The 10,239-nt window shown below is 41.6% G+C and overlaps 1 protein-coding gene across 1 annotated transcript in view; it reads left to right on the plus strand.

The window, feature by feature from the left end:
* The first annotated feature begins 349 nt into the window (after positions 1–349).
* Positions 350–10,239, plus strand: part of LOC109931706 (zona pellucida sperm-binding protein 3 receptor-like) — a 34,457-nt gene continuing 24,567 nt past the window's right edge. The window contains exon 1 of the mRNA XM_048611828.1: positions 350–564. Coding sequence (XP_048467785.1) covers positions 350–564 — 215 coding nt within the window. The remainder of the gene's footprint in view (positions 565–10,239) is intronic.

A 10,239-nucleotide genomic window follows, 5' to 3' on the forward strand; every position in this document is an offset into this window, starting at 1 on the left:
GAGGTCATTGTCATTTCCTTTATACTCATCGCCAGAAGAAGAAGTTTGCAAAAGAGAGATAAAGACAGAAATTATGAGAAAATTGTGGCATGGAGTGAATTCTACAGAAGGATATTAGTATAAAGATAATTATAACAGATGCTATTAAAAACGCTGGAAATACTAATAGGTCAGGCAGCATCCACAATGCTAGTCTTCTGGTTAAGATGGCGGCAGAGTAAGACACTCCAGCCGGAGCTCCTCTGCTCACCAGTTCCTTTCCCTTTTTCTTTCTTTCCTTCCTTCCTGCTGTAGTTTTTCTCCCCCCCACCCCAACTTTTAACGTCATAAAGTACCCTACCTGGAGGGAATGAAGAAGAGTCCGAGACCAGCCTGGCTCGAGAGACGCGTCGCAGTGGAGTGGGAGCAGAGCAAGCGTGGACTGAGTCCCAGAAGCAAGTCGCAGCCAGAGCAGCAGCAGAGCGACCGTGGCCAGGCTGGGAGCCGAGTTGCGGCTGGAGCGGGAGCAGATCAATACCAGGTGAGCCAGAGGGACGGGTCCTGGACAGATGCCGGTATATGGAGGTAATGAAGCCTCATGTTCACAGACTCAATGAAAACAGACTATAACTTGAGTACTTTGAAGATACTTTTTATTCTCAATCTGGTCATTTTAAACTCTGTATTCCCATGCTATTCTTTTTTTAACTATTTTAATTTTGTAACAACACTTAAAGTATCTATACCTAGGCACTCAGTACCTAAGATGGCGCCCAGAGGTGACATCACAAACTTTTCACCGCACTTATTCCAGTGCACATGACAATAAAAGCTATTCTGTTCTATCTGGTGAGAAATATAATTTGATGTTACAGATAAATGATCGTTCATCAGAAAATGAGTTATATTCATATGCAGACTGGATTCACTGCATTCCTGCACTCAGCTCATGCATTTGCAAGGAAGCTCTGACTAATATTTGAAATGGAAAATCAACGAGTGTTCTGTTGGCTTGCATCATGCTTGTTTAGCAATCAACTCAGAATGATTTCACCTGCAGTTGCTTGCTAATACAGGGAATGAAAACCGGTGAAAACAAAAATATTTGAGACATAAGATTGAATTTGTTCCTGAGAAATGTATTTATTTGATAACTGTAGGATACAAGTTACCTGCTTTCAGTATTATTCAGTGTTTAATTTGTTCTTCAAGATTGCATTTTTCCTTCATAATGTGTATGTGCTGTTACTAAATAGCATGTACTTGAGTCACAGGAACCACTTCCTGGATTTCACAAGCATTGACATTGAATCGTACAATAGTTTTTTTAATCTCATGATTAAAGTCAGTGAATATGATATGGCTACATGCAGGTGCCCTTAACAGGTTGGCAATTCTAGGAGTTCCATACACTAATCAGATAAATATTTCATCGGATTTCTACAAGCGACTTACAATGTAACACTGTTGGGTATTTCTAGTTTTCTGTACATCATATTGTGGTTTACTTTAGTATTGCCAGAAAAATTCATGTTATCACATTTAATGGAAAATTTTAACGAGACTGTATTCACAAAGTAGACTATGTTTGATGAATGTTGATAACAACAGAATCATGAGCACTGTAAATTGTGTGTGCTGACCTCTACATAATTCACCTCTCACCATTGTGCGTTTGTTCCTCAATCCTAATTACCTTTGGGAAGGTGGTGACGAGCCACCTTCTTAAACCTCGGCAGTCCATCTGGTACAGATACAGCCCTCGTGCTGTTAGGAAAGTAGTTCCAAAATTTTGATCCAGCAACAGTGAAGGGATTGAGATGAAGTTTCATTTCATGATGGTATGTCACCAAGAGGAGAATCTACAGATGGAGAGGTTCCCATAAGTTTGCTGTCCTTATTCTTTTAGGTGATAAAAGTCTCAGATTTTGAAGGTACTGTTGAAGAACTCCTTGCCACTTATTGCATATCCTGCATATGGCATGCACTGCTGCCCCTGTGATCAATTTTGGATGCAGTGAACATTTAAGATTGTTGTGTGGGTATCAAGTGGGCTGATTTGTGCTCCATAGTGTTGAACTTCTTAAGTGTTGTTACAGCCACATTCAAATAGGCAAGTGGAGGGTATTCCATCACACCCCCGACTTGGGCCTTGTAGATGTGAACAAGCTTGGGGGCATCAGGAAGCATGTTATCACTGAATTCTCAGTGTGTGACCAATTGTGTAGCCACAGAACTTTTATAGTAGGTCCAGGTTAGTTTGCAATCAACATTTCTCAGGCTGTTGATAGCAGGGGTGATTCAGCAATGGAAATTGAATGTATATATTTTAAGCCTTGTGTTTGTTGTTTGTAAAACTATACGATCTTGGTTAGTCCATGTATATTAGAACAAAGAATAATACAGCACAGGAACAGGCCCTTTGGCCCTCTAAGCCTGCACTGACACATTTTGAAGTTCCATACTCAAATTGTCTTATAGGATCTGTATCCCTCTATTCTCTTCCTATTCATGCATTCATCCAGATGCTTTTTGAGTGCTGCTAGTGGGTCAGCTTCGATCACCTCCTCTGGCAGAGTGGTCCAGGCACTGAGGAAACTGAAAAACTTGCCTCGCACATCTCTTTTAAACACCCCCACTGCAAACTGAAAGTGTGTCCCGTTGTAATTGAGCGATCTACCCTGGGAAAAGCCTCATACTTTCCACTCTATCATGCCATTCACAACCTTATAAACATCTATCAGGTTAGCCTTCAACCACCTGTGTTCCAGTGAAAACAAACCCAGTCTATCCAACCTTTCTTCATAACTAAAATCCCCCATACTGGTAAACATTTTCCGTACTCTTTCTAAAGCATCCAAATCTTTCTGGTAAGGGCAGGAGAAAAAAATGCCTCACATTTTATGCATGCTTGACCACCTCACAGAACCAGGTCATTCTGTCATCTGAATCCAATATCCTAGTTATCCACACAAGCCTCATTTCACCTGATGATCTGTTTTTTTCCTGTGTGGGCTTAGATATTTTCCAAACCAACCTGCTTGAAGGCATTGCTATTCATGTTTGGAGTAGATGAGACCTGAACACAGGCCTCTTTATCTAAGGGGCAGGCACACTACCACTGCACCAAAGCCCTCCTGGGTTTATCAATTCTGCCTTAAAAGTAAACACCTTTATTGCATCTTGTGGTAAACGGATACATATTCTGCTCTTCTCTAAGAAGTCTCTCCAATTCCTTATAGTTTCTTTTCATTACAGTTTTGGGTTTATCAGTGAAGAGAACTGGAGTACAGGTATAAATATGAGCTGCTAAAATTGTACAGGGTTTTGGTGAGACCTCCATCAGGCTTATTGCCTGGAGTTTTGGTCTGCACATTTAAGGGAGGATATAATTGCATTGAAGGCAGTTCAGTGGGGCCTTGTTGAATCAGCACATGGGATGAAGGGGTTTGACCTGTGATGAGAGACTGAGTAAATTGAATCTCCTAGGCATTAAAAGATGAGAGATGATTTAATTGAGATTGTAAGCTTCATTTTTGTATGGCCTGATCCACTTGTTTACTTAATGGGACTTGTGTTACACTAATAAAGAGACATGGTTTATCATGAGGCATGGTTTATTATTGTTGAAACAGAAGATAGATATATATACACAATGTTACAAAACTAGTCTTTCCCTCTAATATCCTGAGTAATCTTACAGTTCTTAAATGTCCAAGCCCACACTCCAGTTTAAAATTTGCTTTGGGAGCGCAAGATGTTAAAAAGTGTATATTACCCGGAATACAGCTGTTCAAACTGGAATTGACCAGCTCCCAAGGTTCCTGCTTCTTGGTCCTGATGTTGTCTGAAATGTGTGTGTAGTCAAAGTGCATTTAATTGTTGTGAATTATTCTGAGTTTCTTTTGCAAAAATGTTTGAGAGTGATCAGTGATGAATCAAAGTTGAAAACCAATCATAAAACTTACATTTGTTAAGTTATCAGACTCCAATATTTTGGAAATTGGTCTCCCAAACTAGTCACTCAGGAGAAACAGTCTGCACATGGTTGTTTTCTGAAGAAGGGTCTAGGCCTGAAAGGTCAGCTTTCCTGCTCCTCTGATGCTGCTTGGCCTGCTGTGTTCATCCAGCTCTACACCTTGTTATTTGCACATGGTGGTGTGGTGGCTCAGTGGTTAGCACTGTTACCTCACAGCACCAGGAACCTGGGTTTGATTCAATACTTGGGTGACAATCTATGTGGAGTTTGCATATTCTCCCCTTGTCTGCGTGGGTTTCTTCCAGATGTTCTGTTTTCCTTTGTCCAAAGATGTACAGGTTAGATGAATTGGCCATGCTAAATTGCTCATTATGTTCAGGCATGTGCAGGCAAGACGGATTAGTCTTGATAAATGCAGGGTTACAGGGTAGGGGGATGGATCTAGGTGGAATGCTGTTCAGAGGGCCAATGTGGACCCAATGGGCTGTACAGCCTGATTCCATACTGTAGGGATTCTATGATTCCATGATGAATGCACTTGCTTTCATAGCTCACAAACAAAATCCGTTGTATGAACCCTGATGGTCCCTATCAATGCCATTCTGAAACAGTTCTTCATTGGAGGTAGTCAGCATAGAAACATTGGAGATAGGAGTAGGAGGAGGCCTTTCAACCCTTTAAGTCTGCTCCACCATTCATCAACTCAATCGCTTCATCCTGCTTTCTCCCCGTAACCTTTGATCCCATTTGCCCCAAGTGCTATATCTAGCTGCCTCTTGAATACATTCAACATTTTGGCATCAACTACATCCTGTGGTAATGAATTGCACAGGCTCACTACTCTTTTGTCTCCTCACCTCTGTCCTAAACGGTCTACCCGAATCCTCAGACTGTGAGCCTAGTTCTGGACTCACCCACCATCGGGAACATCCTCCCTGCATCTACCCTGTCTAGTCCTGCTAGAATTGTATAAGTCTCCATGAGATCCCCTCTCATTCGCCTGAATCCAGCGAAAACAATCCTAACCTAGTCAATCTCTCCTCATACATTAGTCCCGCCGTTCCCAGAATCAGCCTGGTAAACCTTCACTGCACTCCCTCCAGAGCAAGAGCATCCTTCCTCAGAAAAAGAGACCAAAACTGTACACAATATTCTAACCATCGTCTCATCAGGCCCTGTACAACTGCAACAACACATCCCCGCTCCTGTACTCGAAACCTCTCACAATGAAGGCCAACTTACTATTTGCCTTCTTTACCACCTGCCGCACCTGCATGCTTACCTTCGGTGACTGGTGCACAAGGACACCCAGATTCCGCTGCACACTCCCCTCTCCCAATTTACAGCCATTCAGGTTATAATCTGCCTTCTTTTTTCTGCTTCCAAAGTGAATAACCTCACATTTATCCAAATTATATTGCATCTGCCATTGATTTGCCCACTCACCCAACCTGTCCAGATCATGCTGAAGGATCTCTGCATCCTCGTCACAGTTCACCCTCCCACCCAACTTCGTATCTTATGCAAATTTGGAGATGTTACATTTTGTTCCCTCATCCAAATCATTAATATTTTTTGTGATTAGCTAGGGTCCCAGCACTGATCCCTGTGGCACCCCACTAGTTACTGCTTGCCAATTTGAAAAAGACCCATTTGCAGCCATAGAAATGCCTGTCTATTCCCCTTACAATTGAATCCCCTATAACTATTGCCCTGGCACACCTTTTACCCCTCCCCTGTGCATAGAACCAACCATGGTGCAATAAGTTTGACTGCTGCTGCTTTCCCCTGCGAGGTCATTCCCCTCAACAGTATTTCAGGGGAATGGCCACAGGAGATTCCTGTACTATCTGCCTATCTCTCTTGCTCTGTGTGGTGGCCACCCATTCCCTTCCTGCTTATAGAGTCTGAGCCTACGGTGTGACTACCTCTCTATACGTAGTATCCATGATACTCTCTGCCTCACAAATGCTCCACAGCATTCCCAGTCACTGCTCCTCTCTGAAACCCGCGCTTCCCGGAGCTGTAGCTGGAGACACTTAGTGCACACATGCTGACCCGAGGAACTGGAACTATCCCTGGCCTGCCACATGGAGTAAGAGGAGCAAACCAAGACTTTGAGCTCTCATTAGAAGCCAAAAAAAAGCACTATAAGCGATAGAAATAGTAAGGAATTACCTGCCTTATCCACTACTCAACAAGCAGCTCTCTCCCATGCAGTCACCTGCAGCAGGACAAGACCATTCACTTTCCTTTGCTTGTAGTCTTCACCGTTACATTTATTTTGGGTTGGAGGAGGGAGGGAAGAAAACACTGTAGTAATTTTTGGAGTTTAACAGTCCCTTGACAACACTCACTCCTCAAACCATTGTTTGGTAGTGGTGACTTCACCAATGCAAATCTTCACCCCAACCACCGATCAGCATCTTCACAACCCTCTGCTCATAACAGTTTTGGAGCCAACAACTTACGTAAATCCTCTGTGAGTCCAGACAGAACAGATGAACACAAGCTGAAGAACGGGAGGAGGGAGAAACACAAACAGTGATAGGAGGAAGACATACAAATTTCAATCTGTGAAGGCAGATGGGAAGGAGGGACAAGTCAGGTTGGGATTCTCTTGTGGTTTTGGTTTGTTGGTTTGCTAGTATGAGGAGTTGTCACGTTCAGGGCTGTCAAATGGCAATGCTGAGTGGTTAAAGGGTGATGATTCTGGGAAGGCGTGGTGGTCATGGGCAGGGAGATGCTGTTTCTGTCAGGTCGGGTGAGTTGGGCGTATCAGTTCTGGGGGACAGTCAGGCCAGCTGGGAGGGTATGGAGAGTGGCAGTTCCAAGGCTTAGGCTGACAGGTAGGAATGTGTCACATTCAACAAGGTTAAGTCAGGTTCGGGATTGTGGAAATACATTGAATTTTCTCGGTCTTGGAGGTTTCTGTTCAGGGGATGACTGTCAGGGATCTGAAGGAGTAAGCAGCTGGAATCCGCAATTCAGGATTGTTAGTGGGGATTTACAAGTCAGTATAATTGTTACCCTAGACTTATAACCCACAGTACTGTAAAAATGAAACAAAGGAGCCTTCTCCCAGCGTGCAGTTCTGCTTACTGAGTCTATGTGTGGGAGCAACCTCTGACTATTAGGTTCACAGAAACCATTGCAGCTTTTAAGTTTCAACCCCTTCACTTCAAAAGAGAATCTTCAAGCAAGCCTCCATTGCAACAATGTTAGAGACTGACCTCATTTTTATCTTCATACTTAACTTTCATCATTATTGACTTAACTTTGTATCTGTATTTTTAGCTAGTAGCTTTATTACTAAGTGACTTTCAACATTAGTTAGATGAAAAGCTAACTTTCTATCATGTTTAAAACACAAAGCTGGTTATTTTTAGCTTGAAACAGTTTAATATTAAATGGAGATTACATAAAAACAAATTCTTCATTTATAGACCAGCCTGTATATGGTCATTGACAGGCTCAAAAAATAAATCCTGATAAGGAAAATTTTTTTCACCCAGAGAGTGGTTGAAATCTGGAATGTACTGGCTGGGAGAGTAACTGAGGTGGGAAACCTCACAATATTACAAAAGTACTTGAATGAGCATTTGAAATGTCATTACATTCAAGGCTATGCACCAAGTGCTGGAAAGAAGAACAAGTATAGATTTAGCATAGTGTTGGTGATACAGATTTGATGGGCTGAAGGGCCTCTTCTGTACTGTAAGATTCTATAATTGGTTTGCTTTTTTTTAAAAACGGTTTGATAATCTGGTACAATTTCAATAGATTTGAAAACCTTGTCTTTAAACAATGAATTGCTAATAAGATTGCTTTTTGTCATCCTTTCATCTGCTAAAGGTGAAGGAGTTGCAGCCTCAGAATTTTGGGTGGCCAGTTGAGATTGTTTGGTGCACAACTGATGGTTGAATAAGCCAATTCTAAGAAAGGCAAAGTTTGTTGCAAATGTCACACATGAAGTCCGTTGCTGGTGATGCCTGATGACCTCTACCACTGATTAGTTTGCAGGGTTGACTTCTATTTTAGAACTTCTGAACACTAGTACCACGGTCTCCTGTCTTGGAGCTGGTGTTGCCATTTGCATTGGTAATAAACTGGAGTTTTCCACTTGTCATGATTAATATTGAGAGGTTTCATATCTCTTTTGACAGCAATCTTGACCCAGAATTTTTGGTGCTTTGTTGGTCTCTTTGCATAGGCTGCTTCCCCATACAGCATATCCCTGTGTGACATTTGGTGATTATAATGCATCCTTGGTAGATCGTGGAAACATAAAGTCATCAATGAGTCATCATCATCAGTAAAAATAGACAACTGTTCCTCCCCCATGATAATGCTCAAGACTGGAGTCCCCCAAAGATGCGTTCATATTACTATACTCTCTGTACACCCATGACTCTGTTGCCAAATTCCAAATGAACATCTGTATGTCCTTATTTACTATGATCTGCCTGTACTGCTCACAAACAAAGCTTTTCACTGTACTTAGATACACGTGACAATAAAACAAATCAGCTCAAAATCAATGAAACAGTCCTTTCTTTGGCACTAATTAAGTAAAGAAGGCTTCACTGCCTTGTGTATGTGTGCAAAATGAAACCTAGCCCCTTACACAGGGCTATGCTGTATGGGGAGGCTGGTGATTATTGAAACATTTTTCTTGGTAAGTTCTCAGGGCTTCACTGCCGTTCAACAAAGTGTATGGTCTAATAGATAAGTATATTGGTCAAGTTGGTCAGTTTGTTGTTTTCAATACTTGTTTCATTGGTCAACCAAGGTTGATGGCTTTCTGATTATAACATTAAATGTAAAAATGACTGCAACAATATGAAAAATATATTACAGAGTCCCAAACATCATGTCATAGCTGGCCTACCACCAACCAGTTCAGATTGCCAGTTCAGAATTGTAGCCCCTCATCCCCGGTATCACTCAGTGGATCTATAATTCAATGTTTTGCTGTTGTTCTTCAAATTGTTTTAGAGATCCAAATTGAGATGTGCAGAGACATGCTAAAGAACATGGCTTCAGACCACAGCATACAATGTGGCCAACTTCTGTCAGCTGAACGTTAACTTAGACTTTTCAGTCAGGCTGAAACTTCTGGCCAAACATTAATGAAATTAATGAATTCAAAAGCGGAGAAGGTAATGTAACGGTAATTTAAATTTACCTCTGCAACATAGAAATTTTATGGTGTCATGACATTATAATCTTGTTATGCACGGACCCTGGATGAAGTTCCCCAATTTGTTATGGTTCCATATACTCCAAATCATTATGCACCCCAGTGATGAGTGAGGACCTGACACTTCTTTATTTACCCACCACTTGGTTAGTTACTTTAAATCTGGATCCCTTCCTTTGTGGATACCTTTCTTCCAAACTCAAATGACCTTATGTTTTAAAAGGAAACAATTTAACCTGGTTTTCTTGAGTTAACAAAGAGTGACCCTTTTATTAATTACTAAATGCGAGAAGAATTAATAATGCAACTCACACGTACACAGATTAGAAGTAAGATGTAAATAAGAGATAGTTGTCATAAAACAAAATATGGATCAACCTGAATTATTCATGAAAAACAGATGGCTGAGTATCGTGGCCATTGCAGTGGAGATTACGGGTAATGTTGACATTGGTAGTTGAACAGTTGACTTCAAGATTCTTAGTGTTGCACTTTGGTTGAGATTCTGTTTCATGGTTCCTTGAAAGTGGATTGCAGATAGACAGGATAGTGAGGAAGGTGTTTGGTATGCTTGCCTTTATGGTCAGTGCATTGAGGATAGGAGTTGGGAGGTCATATTGTAGCTGTACAGGACATTGGTTAGACCACTTTTGGAATACTACATGCAGTTCTGGTCTCCCTGGTATAGGAAGGATGTTGTGAAACTTGAAAGGGTTCAGAAAAGATTTACAAGGATGTTGCTAGGGTTGGAGGGTTTGAGCTATAGGGAGAGGTTGAATAGGCCGAGTCTGTTTTCCCTAGCGTGTCAGAGGCTGAGGGGTGACCTTACAGAGGTTTATAAAATCATGAGGGGCACAGATAGAGTGAAAAGCCAAGGTCTTTTTCCCAAGGTGGGAGAATCCAAAATTAGACTGCATAGGTTTAAGGTGAGAGGGGAAAGACTTAAAAAGACCTAAGGGGCAACATTTTCACGCAGAAGATGGTCGGTGTATGGAATGAGCTGCCAGAAGAAGTGATGGATGCTGTACAATTACAACATTTGAAAGGCATATGAATAGGAAGGGTTTAGAGGGATATG

This window comes from Rhincodon typus, chromosome 25, assembly GCF_021869965.1.
Source record: "Rhincodon typus isolate 14 chromosome 25, sRhiTyp1.1, whole genome shotgun sequence".
In the NCBI taxonomy this organism is placed as follows: domain Eukaryota; kingdom Metazoa; phylum Chordata; class Chondrichthyes; order Orectolobiformes; family Rhincodontidae; genus Rhincodon; species Rhincodon typus.